General features: G+C 36.2%; 2 protein-coding genes across 2 annotated transcripts in view; both read left to right on the forward strand.

The window, feature by feature from the left end:
• Nucleotides 1-4,635, forward strand: part of rnf41 (ring finger protein 41) — an 11,011-nt gene extending 6,376 nt beyond the window's left edge. Inside the window, exons 3-7 of the mRNA XM_016229951.1 lie at nt 1,691-1,806; nt 2,648-2,919; nt 3,134-3,269; nt 3,420-3,520; nt 4,012-4,635. Of these exons, the coding sequence (XP_016085437.1) occupies nt 1,717-1,806; nt 2,648-2,919; nt 3,134-3,269; nt 3,420-3,520; nt 4,012-4,366 (954 nt within the window). The 5' untranslated portion in view covers nt 1,691-1,716 and the 3' untranslated portion in view covers nt 4,367-4,635. The remainder of the gene's footprint in view (nt 1-1,690; nt 1,807-2,647; nt 2,920-3,133; nt 3,270-3,419; nt 3,521-4,011) is intronic.
• A 3,062-nt stretch (nt 4,636-7,697) lies between these two features.
• Nucleotides 7,698-22,182, forward strand: part of LOC107549042 (diacylglycerol kinase alpha-like) — a 29,785-nt gene continuing 15,300 nt past the window's right edge. Inside the window, exons 1-2 of the mRNA XM_016229949.1 lie at nt 7,698-7,847; nt 19,803-19,901. Of these exons, the coding sequence (XP_016085435.1) occupies nt 19,826-19,901 (76 nt within the window). The 5' untranslated portion in view covers nt 7,698-7,847; nt 19,803-19,825. The remainder of the gene's footprint in view (nt 7,848-19,802; nt 19,902-22,182) is intronic.

A 22,182-nucleotide genomic window follows, 5' to 3' on the forward strand; every position in this document is an offset into this window, starting at 1 on the left:
TCACACTTCTCTAGTAAGTTTCGTCTGTGTATGAAGACAGTAGCGCAAATCCGTGAATGAATGTTCCGAAGTGTGAAAAACTTCAACTGAATGGAATTGAATTGAATTAAAGTCGAATAAACTTCAACTTTACTGTTCAGTGCACTGATGTCAGACTCCTTTTGGATAATAAAGTTTATTGTTAAATTGTTAAATGCCCTGCCTCCATTACGTATCTCTGTCACGTCATTATAAGTGTTTGATCACCACATTTGTGTGATCATTGAAAAAAATGTTTGTATGTATATATATATATATATTCTGTTTATGTATATATAGTACCAGTCAAATGTTTGGACACACGAATGGAAAAGTGTCCAAACTTTTGACTGGTACTGTACTATAATATACACAAAGAATATCGGCCGATATATCGTTATCTGCCTTTTTTTACTCCCTAATATCGGTATCGGCCCCAAAAAGCCCATATCGATCGGGCTCTAATATCTACTACCATTATACATTTACTTGCTACAAAGTGCTAAGTGATACAGTCACAAGCTATCATGGTGTATTTAATGTTAAATATACAGCTAAATGCAAGTTGATTTTGCTGTCATAACATTTCGTTATGGAAAAATAGAAACCGACTGACAAAATGTCTTGACGCTTGTCACAGCTGGTTAGGACAAAAACCGATTGTAAGTGATGTTTTTTTTATTACTTCTCGTTTTTATCATATCACACCTGCTTTTGGACACTATCTGTTTAATGATCGCTTTTCCAGTTTGCAGTTTCTCAAAATGAAGTCAGGAAAGAGGTGAAATTTCTATCCTCATATTATTAATCTTAATGCAATCTCTAGGCCACTCAAAATGGTTTCCTATTATGTTGGGATACTAAGTGGGCCGCCACACTTCAGAGTGGACCCATATTTCTTTGATGGCACATTAGTAGTCTCAGCATACACACAAACACACAGCCATTGCATTTTTCACTTGAGAGAACTGTGTAGACCTAGTGTCTCTACAAAGAACAAAAAGAAGGTCACCTTTGTACAAGAAATGCGATTCACGTTACGTCTATATTGTAGTGGGACATTGACTGCCTCCATGGTCAGCTCAAAATGTCATGTTCATTAAACCTCTATCAGTTTACCTGCAGTGCTTCTTAGGAGTTTTGTTCTGAAACCTATGTTTTAAAGCATCATCGACATGCGCCTGGCACAAAGACTGTTCCACAAGCAAAGTGAAAGCTGTGCCTTGGTTTGGCCAAATTTTAAGGTTGTGTCACTAGTGTTCATAGAATTTAAGTATTGTTAAAAAGTTCAATCTGATTAATTAACAAATTGAGCAAAGACTCTTTACCGAATATTTGTGTGTACAGTGTTTTAGGCTTATTAGACTACTGCATTGTTAAATTTTAGAATAGGGTCGTGTTGCAATGAATAGCACAATTTGTAATTAAAGTCAGTTGGTACATAAAGCATTATCCAAGTCATATGCTGCTCTTAATCGTGTAAAAGTTCTTCCGTTCCTGTGCTAGTTTTAGTGTTCAGTTAAAAATGACCAACAAAGGCTATAAGTTTTCAGTTTCATTCTGTTGTACATCCAGTTCTTCTCATGCATCTCTGTCTCAGAGGCGATAGTCAGGCATTTGATTGCACCGGCTGAGTTCTCACAACACACTCTTCCTGTCTGCTTCATTTCAGATATCAAAGGATTCTGGTAATGTGCCATGGGGTACGACGTCACCAGGTTCCAAGGAGAGGTGGACGAGGATCTGTTATGTCCCATCTGCAGCGGGGTGCTGGAAGAGCCAGTGCAGGTCGATATTTATTTTTCATTCAACTGCAACATTCTAGAACACCCTGAGAAAGAGACAGAGGCTCTGCCTGTGTCACGACATTATGAGTTTGTGGTTATTAGATATCATTGCTTCAAGATCATTGTGTGAATGTGTCTCACAAGGGTCCAAAATGTTTTTTTATAAAAAATAAAATTGTTATATTTCTTACAAAAAAAAAGAGTAAACAGACTGTTTATTTAATAAAAAAATAATTAAAAATGATAAAAATACGAATACAATAAAAAATATATTATTATTATCTCTTATAATCAATAATAATAAAATAATATAAGAACAATAATACTTAATTGTTCAGTTAGTTATTTTATTAATAAAATAGTAGAATTATTATTATTATTATTGTTAAATTCGTTTTTTAATTAATTATTAATAAAAACAATTAAAACAATTATTATTGGTAAAGTTATTTAAAAAAAATGTATATATATAAATTACTGTCTTTGCCAGTGGATTTATTTTGCTCTTTTTTTTTTTTTTTTTTAACATCAAAACAAATACAATGTCTGAAAAATGCACTTCCGCAAGAAAATTCAATAGGCATTGAGTTCAGGTTACACCCTGATCAATCTGAATTATTATTGGAAAAGTTAGTTAATTTATTTCTTTTTTTATTATTGGAAAAGTTAGTTAATTTATTTCTTTTTTTATAAATTACTGTCTTTGCCAATCGATTTATTTTGCTCTTTTTTTCTTTTTTAACATCAAAACAAATACAATGTCTGAAAAATGCACTTCAGCAAGAATAGTCAATAGGCATTGAGTTCAGGTTACACCCTGATCAATCTGTCTGTTCTCTCAGGCCCCGCATTGTGAGCATGCATTCTGTAACGCCTGCATCACACAGTGGTTTGCACAGCAGCAGAGCTGCCCTGTGGACCGCACTGTGGTGACTCTTGCCCATCTTCGACCCGTTCCCCGCATCATGCGTAACATGCTTTCCAAGCTGCAGATCTCCTGTGATAACGCCGGCTTCGGATGCACGGCCACCCTTCGGCTCGACCAGCTGCAGTCACACCTCAAGGACTGTGAGCACAACCCCAAACGACCCGTCACGTGTGAAGAAGGCTGCGGGTATCTACCATATTCATATAGTTCTCACTTAGCCCATGTGCTGTATGGATGTGTTTGAGATTAGTACCTTGGTTCACTGCTTTTTCAGCATCTTTTTCAGCTCTGCGTCACGCTGTTTTTTTTTTTATGCAAGAATGCATCCTGTGTGAACAGCCCTTAATTGTCTTCGATGTTTGTTTGACATTTTAATTACATTTGCTTTTTTACTCTGCAGGCTAGAAATGCCCAAAGATGAGATGCCCAATCACAACTGTATTAAGCACCTTCGCAGTGTGGTTCAGCAACAGCAGACCAAGATTGCAGATCTAGAGAAGTCTGCAGCTGAGCACAAGCACCAACTTGCAGAACAGGTCAGACCTGTGTGTTTTATGCTTTATCATGAGGCTACGTGAATATCACTGTCTCTGTGAATTTATTTGAATATAACATCTATGGAATCTCTGCTCTGATCAGCACACAACACCCTGTTTGTTAATATTCTCATGATTTCTTTTATTCAGAAACGTGACATCCAGCTCCTGAAAGCTTACATGCGAGCAATACGCAGCGCTAACCCTAACTTACAGAACCTGGAGGAGAGCATAGAGTACACATCAAGGATGCATTTATTTGACCAGAAATACAGTAAAAACTGTAATATTGGGAAAAATTATTACATGTATTATTACAATTATAATGTTGAAAACTGTTGTGCTGCTTAATATTTTTGTGGAAATCTTCAATTTTTTAACAATTAAAGTCTCTTTTTTTTAACTTTTGATTAATTGAATGCATCTTTGCTAAATAAAAGTATTAATTTCTTTCTTTTTTTTTAAATTTACTGTCACCAAACTTTTGAATGTTAAAGTTATATATACATTTGTATATATACTTAAATATATACACACAATATATTTGTCAAAAGAATAAGGCTAAGGCCATAGCTGTAGTTATTTGTATTGTGCAGTGGATAAAATATAAGTATACGATGTAAACAATGAGTATGTAAATTGCTCTTGAATACTGATAAATTACTGTTGATTAAATAATAATGCTAATCCCATAATTGATAATCAGATGACTTTCTAACTAACTACTCTTGTTTGGCCACAGGTGGGTGAACTCTCTCCAGCCCGCTCGCGTGACCCGCTGGGGAGGAATGATCTCCACACCTGACGCTGTCCTCCAGGCCGTCATCAAACGATCGCTCATAGACAGTGGATGCCCATTGTCAATCGTTAATGACCTCATCGAGAACGCCCACGAGCGTAACTGGCCCCAAGGCTTGGCTACGCTGGAGACGCGGCAGATGAACCGCCGATATTATGAAAACTATGTGGCTAAGCGCATTCCGGGTAAGCAGGCCGTGGTGGTGATGGCCTGTGAGAACCAGCACATGGGTGAAGATATGATTCTGGAGCCGGGTTTGGTTATGATCTTCGCTCATGGTGTTGAGGAGATCTTATAGTCTGTACATAGGTGGGTGCCAATTATGAAAAGCAGAAAGGGGTTTACAGAGACTGAATTGATTCCCCCCCTCTAAAAAATTCATCCCACAAAAAATATCAAAACCTCTTCAGCAGTCGTTACCTCAAATTTGAAGGAAGGACACCGGCAAAGAAAGTTCTCCGCTTCGTGGACCTCCAGCATTCCCTGTTCTCTTTGCCTTAAATGGACATTTTTCAAAAAGTGGACCCTAATGACAAAAACCAACTTGAAACATTATCAGGGATGATGGTATACGTATGTTTTAACATTAGATGAAAAGCAGAAAGGGGTTTACAGAGACTGAATTGATTCCCCCCCTCTAAAAAATTAATCCCACAAAAAATATCAAAACCTCTTCAGCAGTCGTTACCTCAAATTTGAAGGAAGGACACCGGCAAAGAAAGTTCTCCGCTTCGTGGACCTCCAGCATTCCCTGTTCTCTTTGCCTTAAATGGACATTTTTCAAAAAGTGGACCCTAATGACAAAAACCAACTTGAAACATTATCAGGGATGATGGTACACGTATGTTTTAACATTAACATTGAAATCAGAAGGATTTGAAGTGATGTCTAATTTCCCCTTTAACATTTATTTCCCTCTTGAGAGCAAGTATATGTCACTCACAGCTTAAGACAAGTTAAGATTCTTGTAAATACAGATGATAAAGAAAAATATACAAATATGCTATCTGTTCTTGTTCTACTAGAGTAGTGGACATTTTTGCTGTCTTCATCACAGTTTGCTATTTAGAGTAGAGTGTTTTAACTACCATGGATCTCAGTGATTTTTTTTTTCTTCAATAGAGCTATGATGAAAGTTTGGTAGAAAAATTTGAAAGAACTCCGCTCTGTGTTTGCACTGTGTGGTGATTGGAAAAACAAGATGTCCTGAATCTCGTTTTGTGAAGATGTTTGTGGAAAGAGTGATGGAGAGGATATATATGATGGAAATCAATGGCTGATTTGATACCTTTTATTCAACTCTTCAATATTCAATTAAATTTCCCCCAGAAATTTTTTTTATTTTTATTTTCTACTGGCATCACTGGCTATCACACAACTATTAATCAGAACCAGATTTTTCTTCTTTAAGACGGTCTTAGTGACCTCAAAGTTTTTTTTTTCTTGTAGATTCACCATATGCGAAACCAGAAATGATGGATGAAAAGTTTATGAATCGAATATGAAGTATAAAAACGACCAAAAATGACCAAACTACAGCTGATGTAAAACATGTTTGTGTGATCTCCTGCAGATGCTCAACCATATCTGGACCTGTTTACTGTGGTTTACATCAGAACCGTTTTTTATCCATCATTTGCCACAGCACCTCTTGATGAATTTCAAAGAATAAAGAGAGATGGAACAGTTGATTGTTTGTGTATATTGTGCACAGTTGACTCCTGGATAAGTGGTTTAAGAATTTATTTTGCATAATTTACGTACCTTATTTGTACATAGTTGATTTAAAAATCAGTTTAATTTTTGTTGTGCGATTAGTTGTCTCTGCAACCAAAGTTTTATTGTGTTGTATGCACATCGTGCTTGCTTTTTTGTTGTTGTCGTTGCACGGATGCCGAAAATGTAAGTGCAGCGATTCTCAAATGTATCTTCAGAGCTATTGTGTGTCATCTGCTTCAGTGTTACATAGACCTGAATGCTCCTTGCGTTGTTTACAGTAGCTTATTTGAAAATGTTGTTTAATAAGAGCTGAAAACTAAGGACCCAGAATGTTTTACTCGGCAATATTCATCCAGGTCTATGTGGTTTAGGGAGAAATGTCTGTGAACTTTGCCTTATCACACTTCATTCGATACTTCACTGCATGATCGCTGTGTAATGTGTCACATGGCTTCTCTGCACATCGTCCCGCAATGACACCCTGAAGCTGGAGAGATCAAACATGACCCAGTGTGTTTCACTTCTTGGTTCTGATGGATCTGATCACCTTCCATATCATTCATGAAATAAAAGTGGACTTTTTTGTGTTCGATTTAATGAGACCGATGCGTTATCTCTTATTGGACACGCAAGACTTTCTTGACTCTCAGGTTTTATCATCTGATGTCAGGGATGAAATGGTCAAAGAGCTCATGTTTCTCACTGCAGCATTGTCCGTGGATGTGGCATTCTTCTGTTTTATTCTTGCTTTTGTGTTGTGGGTTACTGACAGAATATGAATAAATATCATTGATTTTGCAATACGACACCAGTGTCTTTGTCTTTATTATTAACATGGTAGCAGGAACTTCTTGTTGGTTGTGTTGTTTACAAAAGCTGTTTTAAAAATACCCAGAGAAAGATCTTACTTCCTCATGTTTTTGATGTTTTTCCTCTCTTCACCAAAGTGAAATTTAACTGTTAAACTGAGCAGTCCATAGATTATTATTGATTTTTGGTGACTATGTGGTCACTTCTATCTGCTGATCTCTGTTCAGTGTTTTGAGGCCAAACACACATATTCATGTGCATGCAGGAATAATCCTCCTGTTGTTGGTATTTTCTTTGACCAGCCCATAGCCACTAATTCAGCAAGTCATTTTAATCCAGCCCATTATAGTACTAGTGAGGATCGGAATGTCACGTTGTTTTCCCAGCAGCTCTCATTACCAGCTTCTGCTCAACACTAAATACACTGACTGCTCTCTCTTTTGGTAATAATATGGTTTTATGTACTGTATGTATGCAATATCTATCCATCTATTTAATTGTCTGTCTGCATGTTGTTCTACATCTATCTATCTATTGTCGCTCCATCCATCCATCTAGTTAGGATTTCATTTTGATAAACAACAGTTAAACATTTTTGTTTCATGTCTCCCTAATATATGAAATGGTCTGTAATCCCTTTGAACAAAGTAAGGATTTGATTGGAGCTTTTACAATCTGGTACCACAAATTCCTGTATCAGTTAATCAAGCATTTGGCAATCAAATATATTGCAGCTTAATTATGTGATAACTGTTAAAGCAATTGAACAATCTAAAAGTACAGATATAAATACAATCACTCAGATGCCAAACATACTGAAAATGATGCCATTTGATGATGACACTTGTAATAGTTTAAATGTCACACCACCCTGTTGATTGTCAATGTGTAATCAAAAATGTAACAAGTTTCAGTTGATTAATCATCTATCTATCTGTCTGTCTGTCACTAGTGTTAGTGTGCTCGATAAGAAGCAGTCCATACATACAATCACAGCATCTGATCAAAGTGCATCACTCAGCTCAGACACATGAGTGCGGGCGGTGCTGTGACTCTATGGGAGAGTCACTCACAGTTAGGCGTGTTCAGTTGACTGTCAGTTCTCCACCGGACAAACACAGCTAAACGCTTTCTCACAGACGAAGCTGGCTCTGCCTCCGTCGCCACTTCTTTATTATTTGTTCTTTTTTTTCTGTTTTAAAGATAAGACAGAATCACTAACCTGGTGCTGCAGACCTCAAGATATTAAGGTAACGCCAGTGTTTATTTCTTTTTGTGGTAAAACGAGTGAGTTTTAGAGAAGTGACGACCTTTTAAATAGTAACAGTGATTTTGTACTGTGTTGCGTGTAGTTTTTATGTATGATTTCTTTTGGTAGCGACTCAATAAGGTTGTGTATTAAAACCTCTGACTGTCCAAACAGTGTGTTCGAACGTTTGTGTCGATGGCCAGAATGCTGTCTAGTTAACGATGGGAATCGTAAGGAATTTAATGATTCTAAATTCGATTCGACTCGACGAGTTCGGTTCCGTTTAGAATTCCTTTCTTTTAGTACTTTGACGAATAAAGATGCTTGTTAGATTTGCTGCCCTCAACGGTTGTTAGCAAATTATAAGATAATTTCAGGTTTCAAAACATATTTAACAAATATGTTTGCACAAAAATAAATATAAAAAATAAAATGTTCTTGCCAAAGGTATTGTTTACATTGACTTTTTAATGGCTTCTAGAGGCAACACAAGTGCAGTCCGATAACTGGCTTTAAATACAAATACAAAACCAACAAAATGTGATAACTATTTCAATTAGTTGTGCATCTAAAATTTAAGTTGTCAGATGAACGGTCATGATGTTAACATATCATTTTTTAATTGCGGTTCAGTAAAGGAGTAATATATCAATAATTGCTCCTGCTTCGTAAGTGTTTTTGATTTACTAAAGGAATCGGCTTCTTATAATCATTCTTTCGACAGTCGGTCTGAATTGGTCGCGCTGCATGTTTATGATTCATTCAAAAGAACCGGCTCATTTGTTCGGACTACTGCTGTACGTTTTGGACTGTAAATTCAGTAGTAGTATTGCGGTGAATAGTAGTGCAGGAAGCATCGTCATATATATATTTTTTTAGCACGCCGTTCTATATAAATGCATGTTAACTCAACCGCACGTAATGAAAATGATTCTGTTTCGGTATTTTAGTGAGCTAAAGAGACAGCTCACTAGATTTTGAGACACAGCCTAGCTGTGCGTTTCTCAGTCATGTTTTGTAATGCACAGACCAGTCTATTTTTAATTGTACCACTTAACTGCATTTTGGTGGTTTTCCTCTTTGCTTCAAAGTTGTTGGCTTCGTCGGGTTGTTTTGTCAGATGTTTTGTTATTCTCTTTCACTGAACTATTTGCATAGACTGTGGACCCGGAGTCATATGCTACTGTTATGTGAAATGCTTGGAAACTTACAATTCAATTAAAAGAAGTACATTTTCTACATAAGGTGGTTTTTGGACGTTTTTTACTGTTTAAAATGACAAAGATTTGGTTCTCCAATGTACGTCAAAGAATACCATGCTGGAACCCAGCTTAAGGTGTTTTGCTGGTCTTAGGTGGTTTAGGATGGTCTAACTCAGTGGTTCCCAACCCTGGTCCTGGAGGAACCCCAACACTGCACATTTTGCATGTCTCCTTTCTCTGACACACCAATTTCAGGTCTTGGAGCAGGGGTGTCCAAACTCGGTCCTGGAGAGTTTAGCTCCGACTTGCCTCAACACACCTGCCTTTAAGTTTCTAGCATGCCTAGTAAGAGCTTGATTAGCTGGTTCAGGTGTGTTTAATTGGGGTTGGAACTAAACTCTTCAGGACACCGGCCCTCCAGGACCGAGTTTGGACACCCCTGTCTTGGAGTCTCTACTAATGAGCTGATGATCTGAATCAGGTGTGTTTGATTAAGGAGACATGCAAAACGTGCAGTGTTGGGGTGCCTCCAGGACCAGGGTTGGGAACCACTGGTCTAACTGGTCTTCCAGCTTGAGCAGTCTGATCTGGGTTAAGGTGGTCTCCCACTCTGACCAGCCAAAAAAGTTCCCCAAACCCTTTCAAAACCACCAAAGCAGCCTGGTTTATGTTTTATTCAGCAGTGTACCATGACAGTAAATATTACTTTTTGTGCTTCTTATGAATCATTGTGTTATTTGACACGTTTCTCTCACCTGATTAAATGCTTGTTACATTCTCTGGATTTTTTCCCTTGAATTGTTTATTTTACTGTTATCTCTTCACTAGGTTGCTGAATATCTAAATGCCTGCATTAATCTAGACTCTCAGAGTTTATGTAAATATTCTTTTCAACATTCTTCTTTTTAAAGGTTTCCAATAACTGTGAACTGATAATGTAATTTAAGTTCATCCTGTTTCATCACCATAAGAGATTTCAACTCTTCCAGTTAGACAGGCATCATATTTATAACAGACTGGACACTTTTTGTCACATTTCGGGTCAAGACAGTTGAAGCGAAGGGTTTTGAAGTGCTCTTTCCATTCCCCTACAGTTCTAATTTAGTCCCACATTCTCTCCAGAGCTCTTGGCTTAGTTTACCTGATAATGGTAACTCATTCTCTGAGGAATCTCTAGCCTTATGGGCTTGGCTAGAAAATCACAGGGTTGGTTTACTGTTTTCCCAGTAATCTCCTGCTTTTGTAACTCATGAGCCAAGCAGTGAAAAACTAGACTCAGGAATAGCCCGTCTTTCCTAAAGCTCAATCATGATCTAACCACGTTTATGCAACAGAAACAGATGAAGGTCTAGCTTTGAATGTGGGTCAATATTCATTTCACCACAGATTTCCTCGCTTTTAACATGGCAAGTGGTAAGTACTTATTCATCTCTAAAAAGCGATGGAACAAAAACTGGATATTGCTGATCTAAACAGTTTGTCAAGTCAAGTCAAGTCACCTTTATTTATATAGCGCTTTTAACAATACAGATTGTGACAAAGCAACTGAACAGCATTAATTAGGAAATAGTGTCAATAATGCAAAATGACAATAGTAAACACTCATTTTTCAGTTAAAGACAGTTCATCATTGAATTCAGTGATGTCAACATCCAGCTCAGTTTAAATAATATCTTTGCAATTATGTCAACGATAACGCTGGAAATGAAGTGTCCCCAACTAAGCAAGCCAGAGGCGACAGAGTTTGTGTATTCCCATATTTCCATTCAGTGGTCAGTAAAACACCACCATCTTCTTTGGCTTTTATAGAGTAGTTGTAAATCAGGATGGTGCAGATTCATAAGAGTATCAGGGCTGCAGTCAAAAACAAAAAACATGAAACATTTAGCAGCCAAATGAAGTGTCACAAATGTACTAATACAACAAACACATTACAGTAATAGTTCCTAGTTCTGAATAAAGAATCTCTTTTTCTTTTACCACAACAAAAACTAAGTGTTAAGTCAGGGTGTCATTCATGAATTAAAGTGCCCGTATTATGGATTTTTGAAAATCACCTTTCATACAGTGTGTAACGTAGCTGTATACGATTGAATTTGATGTCAGTGCCCAGTTTGTTTGGACCAGCTTGCTCCTCCGAATCACAACCTATAAAAGTATGATTAATAATTGTTGCTGTAAGGTTCTGTCGAGCGTGCAAAATATGTAGTTTTGTGTGTTGTGTTGTGAATACAGTCAGTGCAGCTGTAGGTCTCTCTGGTTAACTCACGTTATAGCTCTGCTAATCAGCTGTGGGCTCGCTATTGTCTAGAAATGTGTCGATTAATATAGAATGTCTGTCGTTTTTATTACTTGGATTCATGAAAAAGGATGGAGCATTACGTTGGTTTACAAACTGCAGTGATTTATCAGAACTCCATGTTTGTTTGGCATATGCCATTATTGTTTGGGTCTTCACTACGTTACGTTTCCGACATGCGCTGTATGCAGTAGACCAATCAAAACAGACTGGGTCATCTGACCAATCAGAGCAGAGTAGCCTCATGCAAAGCAGGGGTTTGGAAAGATGAATCTTTGAATGAATTGTTTGAGAGTCGTTGAGAAATAAGGTAAATTTACATGTATATTATGAGAAAATGACAGTGTTTTTGACCTTGCTTGCATGTAAACTTGTTGGGGACTCCCAAAACCAAATTATGAACCTTTCAAGTAGCATAATAGTGGCACTTTAACAACCCAGAATGATTCACTTAGTGAGTGAGTCTGACTCAGTTGCTCTTTCAAGAATCTTTTGACTGACTCATTAAAAAGAAACATTTGAATTTGACTTAACAACTCATGTTGTCACTGTGTTTGTTGTGTTATGAAACACTGGCACTGGCAAATGAGAACATACACGTATATGATGAAATGTCAAATTTTTGTCTCATTTGTAATGGTTGAATCAAAAAAATGGCCATAAATGTTAGTATTGTAATTTTTCAATTGGACTTTAAAAATTATTATATTATAATTAATCTTATATACACATTTTTTTTTTAATTTTAGGTGTAATATTATAATAGTAATATTATTTGTTGTTTAATATTTCAATATTTTATTTAATAATAATAATTTTAAATCGCAATTGCAATTTTTATCCGAAAAATCTAATCTTTCAGCCCTGTGTATGTTCTTGCACACTGAAACCTTGTGGAGATAATTGTTTTCAATTGGTTGTTTTTATCGTGAAGTGTTTTGGTGTAGTGTAGACTGCATAAATGTAGTAATTATATGCATAAATTATATAATTACATGTCCTCAAATTTTTCAGTTGAGTCCGTTTCAGCTGCAGTATGTCTATGATTTCTCATGCCCTCTCTTGTACACGGTAATGAAATCTAAATGGCTTCGCCCGTGGCTTCGACTCTTGATATTGCTCTGTGTAGGAAGGAGACTAGCGTAACAGTTGCTCCGTGTCTGCTGTCTGTAGTGCTCTCTCCGTGTGGGTGTAAGTACGTTTTTTTAACATGTGTCTCCTCAAGCTTGTGCCTTTGCACAGACCGCGCAGCAGGCTTTTCTGGAGGAGGACGGCGTGCACGGCTGCTGTGCAAGCTCAGGCATGCCTGCGGGTAGTGAGTGACTTTGAAAGGGTTTCCTGCACACCGCTGAGGCCCCTTTGCTTTTACAAAAAACTCGTCCTGCCACAACTTACAGTCAGTAACACTTTTTTCCAATGAAATGCAACTTGTAGAACACAAGAAATGAGCTGCGGGAGGTACACAGGTGAGGTGTGACTTGTGCTTCTACAGTTTGCGGGCCTGTTTTATGGCACGTCTTGAACTTTGCCTGCCATTTGTTTTGCAAGCTGAGTGTTTAAAGCTAAATTTTTTTCATTTAGTGAACAAAAACAATCTTGAGCCACTCAGGCGGAGAGGGAACCAAGTATTTCCACTTACCCAGTTGTTGTTTACAGTATGTCATGGTTGGCATGTACTAGCTGGATAAACACACGTTACACTGCACCAAAGAGACAAAAATCATCTGCTTTTTTTGAGGTGAATGATTCACTCTTACATCAGCAGGTGGAATGCAAAGCAGTCTGTTTGAAGGTTGTGTGCACTGAGAAGCACGCGTAGGTGCAGGCCAGCAGGGGAAGACCCGCGACTGCTGCCCGGGTTTCCTCCCCCTCATCCGTCTCTCCCCTCCCTTCCTCATTCTCGTCCTGTCAGTCACCCTTGGCAACGGTCTGAGGCAGCACAGCTGATGGGGAAACTCTTTCCAGAGCCACCAGGATTGGCAATCCTTCTTACTGAACAGATGTACTTTGTGTTTCCTTGGAAAAGCTGAAATGACTTGATTTGATTTGAATTAATCTAATAAAGAGCAGCTCATCAGCAGTAAAACAAACATTTTTCATCAGAGACAGAAGGGGAACCCATGATGGAAAAATGTTAGCTACTGTATATTTTTTTTGATCACAACCAATACTGATGTAAGTTTTTTTTTTTTATATATATAAATTTTGTATTGTTGTATTATTAAAATGCAGAACTGATTTTTCCATTTCCTTTCTAATATTTCTATTATAACAATAAAATGTATTATGAAAACAATAGAAAAAAACAACAATAGTAAGAATAATAATATTTATTTATTTATTATTATCATTATTATTATTTATGCCATTATATATGAGCCAAATTTGATCTAATCAATCTAAATGCTTGCAAATTGATATTTCAAGTTTCTCACATGAAAACAATCTCTAATCACAATTGGAATCTCCTTGGTATCGCTATAATTTTTTTAATCAATTTTTGCTACAATTTTCAAAACTTATATTTTTTTATTTCCTGAATTTTGACACAATAATATCTAAATCATTAAGCTACAACAATAAAAATGTATTATAAATACTGTGATAATAATATATAATAATAATAAAATAATAATTAATTAAATAATAAAATAATAATTATTATTTTTGCCATTATATAAGTCTTAATATTTTTGCAGTCTAAACGCGTGCACATTTATTTTTCAAACTTCTCAGTATCTCTAAAATCTATTTTCTTTTTTTAATTTATATGTATGTTACCTAAAATATACATTATTTATCAAATCTATTATATAATCTATATAAATATATCTATATAATTGATTATTATATATATATAAGCTATAGTGTTTGTGCATTTATACTATGTATTTAGAGTACTGTTTTTCATACAAATACCCAGAAACCATATAGTTAAATTTTTTGTGCTATATATGTGGTTTTGACTGTGGTTATCATGATCTAAATGTATGCTACTATAGAAGACCAGTGGTTAGTTTTAATAAAACTCAAACAGTCAGAATAATTACATTTCACCATATAAAGATGAGGTTGTTACAGTTTTTACAGATGTTACTGTTTTTTGATAATTAACTTTAATTTACATCTGCATGCTAACTCAAGTTACTACTACTGTCAACCCAAGCTACTGTCAAATATGCATTTCTAAGAAACAAAAAAGTAATATTAATATTGTAGTCTGCACTGCAAACTGTGCTGAAGATTAATGGTTCATGATTTGAAACAATATCACTCATTAGAACATGCAGAGACTTTTTTTTAAGGAAAAAAATGACCGGAAAAGTGTAAAGAATTCATAAACGTGAAGTGTTTGTCATGTTCTGACCATAAAGAGTAGTTTAAAACCATTATTAACGTTGTGGTTTCTTCAACTTTCACTTAGGAGCAAAAATCTGCCTTTAAACTTGAAAGAAATAAAGATTTGAAATTTATCGCGATTATTATCTATATCGACTAATATGAAACATTTTATTGTGATATACGTACACACACACACACACACATATAAGCATGTAAAACAAGGAAAGAAAACTCCATTACATCTTCTGAGTTATGAAAGAACAACCTTTGAGCAATCAGATATTCCTCTGGGAAAGGAAGGGGAAAACACTTGAATATATAAACTCTTGCAGACACAAAGCAGCAGTTTGACTTGACACAAGGCGACAGCTTGTACAAACAGCACAAAGCTTTAGAAAGTATTGTTCCTATATATAGTTTTAAAAGGCATTGTAAAACAGCTCATATTAGATCACTAGAACAGGCTTGTAACCTCAGTATTTTTATCTTGTGTGAGAATCTCACCGCACCTCTGTCTAGTCAATGTTGTGTTCTAAGTCCAGCTTTTCTGGTAAAGTGGGTTGGAAATGCAATTTAATAGGCGAGATAGTGAGAGTGGCTGGGCTGGGGGATTTACTGTTGTAATTGAATTTGTTGGCCTTATGCAACAGTCATTTACATTGTTACATGCTTTCTAATAGTAGTTTAGTATTTTTTTGTGACCTCATATTTAAAAAAATGTACATGGAATATTTGAACATTGTCACACTGCAGGACTATTTAAGTGCACTGTTGAATTAAAAAAAACATCAGCTAGCAAGTTACAAATACAGGAAGAGAGAAGCATGCCACAATGCACAATACAGGGGAATCTTTCAGCAACATTAAACTAACTACTACAAACACCCACTACTTCCTTTAATGTTACTGACATTTCTGTAATTCTGCTGACATTTTTACCTGCATGGTTCGGGATGACATAAAGATTATGATCTAATGACCCTCATGCACTTGTGGGGGCTGCCAAGTGTAATATTGAATTTGTAAAGCAAACAGTAATACACAGCTTCAAATATATTTATTTTGTGGTAAGGCATGTTATGCTGCTAATTAATTAAATAATTAATTAATAACGGACATCAGTATTTTTTAATTTGTTGATATATATATTGGTTGTCTGGGACTAAAGCAGTCATTATAAAAATGACCTGATAGCGTTGTAATCAATAATGATGTCCAATTGAAGCCTCATCTATATGGAAAAAACAAATTATCCACCAGGGTTAATGGACATATTGGCACGAATGAATGTGCATCTTTATTGTATAAATGACTGGCAGCTGTTTCTGAATAAATGAAAACAATTTACAGTCCAAAAGAGTGATGTTATGTTTTATGCCTTGTTTTTGTGGGTGGTCTCAAAAACGGAGTACTCTGAGCCGAGCCACAAAGAGCCCTTAGCGCTGTGTTTTACTGGACTAAGTGTTTGGTGAAGCAGAGATTTGTCTCCCTTCATAAAACAGAGAGCTATGCATGCAAACAAGTGATGAGGATGCCCAGAATCAAATTATCACGCTTCTGTGCTCAACCCAAACAATAGAGATTCAGAAAGATAGAGAGAGACCAAGACCTAAAGCCATCAGCAGTTGTAAACTGCAGTCAGCTGACTGTTAAATCTGGTGTGAAACAAGACCATCAATATCAAATATGACCATCCTGTTGGTGTTATGCTATTTGTCTTTTGGTTGAATATCATTGAATATCATAATTCAATTTAGTACTAAAAAACAAGATAAATAAGAAGTGTTAAACAAGTGTTTTGCTTAATTTCATGATATGTGTGTGATAAATTGCAATTAATCGCACAAAAAGTGTGCGATTTAATCGCTATTAAAAAATTTTATCCATTGACCGCTCTTCTAAAAATAGTTATATTTCTTATAAAGAAAATTAAGCCTGTTTTTAGGACCAATAGAGTTTTTTCATTGTGACATTGTTTTCAGGACAGTTAAACCCCTCTCCTAATTGTATGTGGCGTATTGAAATGCAAAAAAATCTCATTCTCATTACAGCAATGTGAAAAAATTATTATATGTGTGTGTGTGTGGGGGGGGGGGGGGGGGTGTACTTATTTGTCATAAAAATCATGCAAAAAAATACAAGTTTATGCAAATTATAATTTGTTTTCTTTTGATTTCAGGGGAAAATATAAATGACTGTGACATTTCTCCATGAGTGGTGTGCGTTTGAATGTAAATCTGCAACTTGTGATTTGAAAATGTGTAGTTTCATATCACATGTGACTCAATGGTCGTTGGATGGAAAACATGCAATTCAGATGATGATCTGATAGAGAGCCACTATGCATTGTATAACATAATTTTTTTTTTTACCTTGACTTGATTTAAAAATACATAAATAAGTGTGACATTTAAAACATGTTTTTCTATCTTTCCAAAACGATTGATAAGTCTGCAGTGTGTATGTAAAATAGTCTGTCATGCACCGGCTGGCTTCCGCTGTCGACAGAAAAGTATTGCTTCTGTTTTCCCAACTTTCTCTCTCTCTCTCTCTCTCTCTCACACACACACACAAACACACAAACACCCACCCACATATACACGGAATAGGCCACATAAGTTCCTAGGCAACAACACTAACCTTTTGAGGGAATTAACTGAGAATGGTGTGACCCTTTGTTAGCTCACATCACATGAGAGGAGTGGGTATACGTGCTTCATTGTCTCTGCCTTTTCTGTCGTATCAGTTTTTGAGCTCGTTCATTCGAGGAATAACAAACTGCCTTTAAAGTGGATCGTAAAAAATCGTTCTCATGCTGAAAAACTTTCATAAGAGGTTAGGTTAAGGTACTCCTTTTGTTTAGACTAGAGCTTTGCATATGTTTGTTTGTTGGTTTTAAATATGTGGCTAGTTTTCTGTGTTCACAGACACTCACTGAATCACTATTATGAAACTTTTACACCTGCTACTATTATTAGTCGCTAAAAAATCTCTAGACGTAGACTTGCTTTAAATAGGTCACCTATTTATTCTCCATCAAAGCTGTTTGGCTTAAAAAGTTTGAAAAAGTTTAAAAGTTTGAAGACACCTTAATGAATGTGCACAGGAAGAAAAACTTTAGTTTGGGACTAGCATACTGATATCCCTAGACTGTCTTTTTCCTTAATGAGAGTGCTGATCCATTTTCCATCACAGATGAGACCCAGAAACATAATGTTTCTGTATAATGCACACACAAAAAGTGAGATATTGTGTCTCATTTAGCCTCAGGCCCTTGAATCAATGCTATATACACACGGACAACTTTTAGTCTTGTCAGCTGACATTGAAAAAGTTTTGAAAGTTGTGCACAGTTGTACTCTTTATTCTTTCAACAAATAAATGGTTATATGTGAATCTCAAACTCTTTTCTGTCAGCTTTCCACTGGTGTCATACACAGAAACACAAGATGAATATTTAAATTGGGAACGCAACCTTTTTATTAGCCATGTGACCTATAGTTTTGCTTTCTTGAGCATGTCACAGTGACTTCACTATGTAAATGGATGATTGATGATGTGACATGCTGCTTTACATAGCCTGGCTATGGAGATAGAATTGTTGCATAGTTCCAAATAAATAGATTATGATCCACAAATAAATGTAAAGAGATTAAACACATTGACAAACAGAATGAGATCCACAAATAAATCTTATGAATTCAATTCACAAATAAATAAAAACGAAATTTGCAAATATTTGTAGATTTTGAAACATTTCTAACGTCCAGACGCTGACAAATCCACAAATGCGTGGACTCCACCCACCGTCTGCTCAAGCCAATCAGATAACAGCAACACTTCGCTGACCAATCTTAGCACCTTTTCGCTATAAAGCAAAATGTGATTGGTTATAGTTCATATAATTGGTCAGCGAAGTGTGCGCAGATGCGTGCAGCGATCCACAAATGAATGCCAGGTTGTGATTGTGACATAAAAATATACTGTATATTTGTGAATGTTTTTTTTATTTGCAAATTTCATTTTTTTTATTTGTGAGTTTAATTCATGTTTGTAAAACTCTAAGATTTATTTGTAGATCTCATTCTGTTTGTCATTGTGTTTAATCTCTTTACATTTATTTGTGGATCATAATCTGTTTATGGAATTATGCAACAATTCTATCATATTCTATCAATTATGCAACAATTCTACCATAGTCTGGCATACGTAATAGTTTCTAAAACTTATAATATCGCAATTTATAGGTTCTAAAATTTTAAATGTTGTAAGATTCTTAATGTTTTTGAAAGAAGTCTCTTATGCTCACCCAGGCTTTGTTTGATCAAAATACAGTAAAAACAGTAATATTGTGAAATATTATTACAATTTAAAAATAACTGTTTTCTATTTGAATGTATTTTAAAATTTAATTTTTTCCTGTGAAGGCAAAGCTGAATTTTCAGCATCATTACTCCAGTCTTCAGTGTCACATGATCCTTCAGAAATCATTCTAAAATGCATTCTAATAAGAAACATTTGTTATTATTAAAATCTTACAGACTCTAATATGCTGTCATTTCAATCTGTGCAGCATCCAAAATTTTTTACCTTTTTTTTTATAATATCCAGAATCCTTGTATGGTATGAGACATATTTTTCTCTGTTCATGCATGAATAGCAAATTATTCAGACACATTTTTAGTCTTTGCTCAGCCTGAAAGAATAAATAACATTTTAGACATCAGAAGGGCAAAAATGTGAACTTTGAATTGTTACTTTTTTTTATAAAATGGTTCTCCATGTTCATGGACAATTTTATTATCACATAGTATTAGATTATTCACACAAAAATGCAACAGTGATTAATTTTGTCTGTCACTGTTGTCAAAGCATTTATGGTATGTGCCGCAGGCAATGTTGACAGCAATGAGCATGCTTTGTATTTGCATAATTGTGTCTAGGCCTGAAGCTTTTCTTTCATCATCAACATCATCTTAATGGCATTTGGTTATATTGTGGATTTTATGCTTCCTTTAAGTGCACGAAAACATCTTAATGCATAAAAAGTGAAGATGGACATGGCTTTCATCTGTGTTTTCCTCTCACCAACCTTTCTCTTTCACTCTTTCAGTGTTATTCAGAGGCTCTGGCGTGATGTCAGACCCGGGCAAGACGGATGACAGAGAGCTGAGGCCGGTAGACTTCATCCAGCTTCAGCAGTACATTGACTGTAAGTCTGTGATGCCCACACATCCCTCCCACTCTCACTAAACACTTGGCCTCATTACAAACCATGACTCACTATCAGTCCTTAAGTGCGAAATGACACTTTATTCTCGGGGTTGAAAAAACCCTGTCGTGTGCATCCAAGACATCTGTGACCAGTTTACTTACAGTTTTACATGGATGTATTTGCTTAAGTATTTTTTACATGGACAACCATTGGTGGGAAAGACTGACTGATTGACACCATTTAGATATTGGTAATGTCATTACAGTCATGGGATTAGGAAAAAAAATACATTGATAAAAATGGAAATAAAATTTCTGGTTACACTTTATTTTAAGGCATCCTTGTTACTGTGTAATTGTACAATTAAGTACTGATTAATATTAATTAACAACATGTGCTTAAAGGTGGGGTAAGCGATTTCTGGTAGCCAATGTTGACATTTGAAATCACCAAAACAAACACGCCCCTACCCCAAAAGGGTCTCGCCCCTATTTTGATAGCTCCGCCCCACACATACGTACACAACCCAGGCAATGATTAGTTCTGCAATGTTACACCATGTCTACACCGGACACGAGTGGCGCGGCGCGACAAAATACTATGGAACTCATTATAATCAGTGATGCTGTCTACACCATAGATATATATACTAGTGCTGTGTTCAAAATATCGATACGACGATGTATCGTCACAGAGATTTGACGATACGAGTATCGTTACAGCTGGCCCTGTATCGATATTGTGGCACGTGTGCAGCAGTGGACCGTGCTTAATTTGTTTACAATTTTGCAACGTTTAAAATGGAGTAGAAAAGTGCGAGGTTTCTAAAAAAGAATGAATAGACCATATATAGGCTACAACAAGGTTTAATCTGGCCACAGAGGAACACAACTGGGTTGCCTGATATAAAGAGACGTAATCCCCAAAACAGAGCTTTACACTTGCGCAATACGGAAATATCTGCTAAATGTGTTACTTATCTTTGTCAACCTGGCAACCCTGTGCACGCGCTCTCTCTCCACTAAGGATAAATGCGCTTGCTTTCTGAAAACAGCGGTTAGCTTGCAGTTTAGCGATCTCCACTTCAATATTCTATTCTCAGAAAAGTGTAATTCATCAAGTGTTCGTTTATGAGAGAGAAAGAGTGAGGCTGTGTATGTATGAATTACCACCGTTTTGCCGCGTTTCTCTATTAACAGTAAAGCTGTGGCTTTAATTCCTTTAGAAACAATGATACCAGCTCCTTGTTGAAAAACATAATGTATGTTAGCTCTTGAGCAATTAAGCTATTTAGTTGATAAAACTGCGGGGCAGCGCTAAAAAGTTTGTTCCTGAATGTCTGAGTGCGGCCACAAAGTGATCTTCTTCTTCTTGTTTTATGGCCAGTAACTGCTTAGGAGCATTATCGCCACCTACTGTACTGGAGGTCAAGTAAACTTAAGTTGCAAAAGCTGTTCCTTATACAGTATGTACATGTAACTTTTCCGGCCTCTTATTGCTACCTGTCCCAACTTTTTTGGAATGTGTAGCTCTCATGAAATCCAAAATGAGCCAATATTTGGCATGACATTTCAAAATGTCTCACTTTCAACATTTGATATGTTATCTATATTCTATTGTGAATAAAATATAAGTTTATGAGATTTGTAAATTATTCCATTCCTTTTTTACTCACAATTTGTACAGTGTCCCATCTTTTTTGGAATTGGATTTGTATACATATCTATGATCTACACTGGATGCGGCGCGGCATGACACGACAAATCCCCGACAGAAAACTGCTGCTGCGTTCTATTCATGTCGTATTTCAAATGATTTTCAATGGTCGCTTTGTTGCGTCCAGTGTACTAGACAGACTTTAGCTGTTGCGGTGCAGACACGGTGTTACTCACCTATCGAGAAGAAACAAAGCAACCTCGGCGTCCGATCACAGGCCTTCCGCTCCTTGAGTTCTCTCCAGCGCTGGAAAGCTGATCCGATATTTACACAGGTCCTACTTCTTGCCTTAAGCCTTCTTTTGTTCTGCAGACGTTTTCCTCTTTTGTTTTTTATCCGCCATCTCTATCTCTCCGTCGCTCGGCTAATGTCCATCCTGTGCACTAAACGCTCTCTCCTCCACATCAGTTTGTTTTGCTGTTCGGCCCAATCAGTTTTCTAAAGCGTTTTTGGAAAATCGCTTACCCCACCTTTAATATAGGGTTAGGGTTAGCAATAGGGTTTGGTTTAAGGTTATTTGCATGTAATTATGCAAACTAAAATGTTACTGTTATTACTATAG

The sequence above is a fragment of the Sinocyclocheilus grahami genome, unplaced genomic scaffold (assembly GCF_001515645.1).
Source record: "Sinocyclocheilus grahami isolate Dianchi unplaced genomic scaffold, SAMN03320097.WGS_v1.1 scaffold361.1, whole genome shotgun sequence".
Lineage (NCBI taxonomy): Eukaryota > Metazoa > Chordata > Actinopteri > Cypriniformes > Cyprinidae > Sinocyclocheilus > Sinocyclocheilus grahami.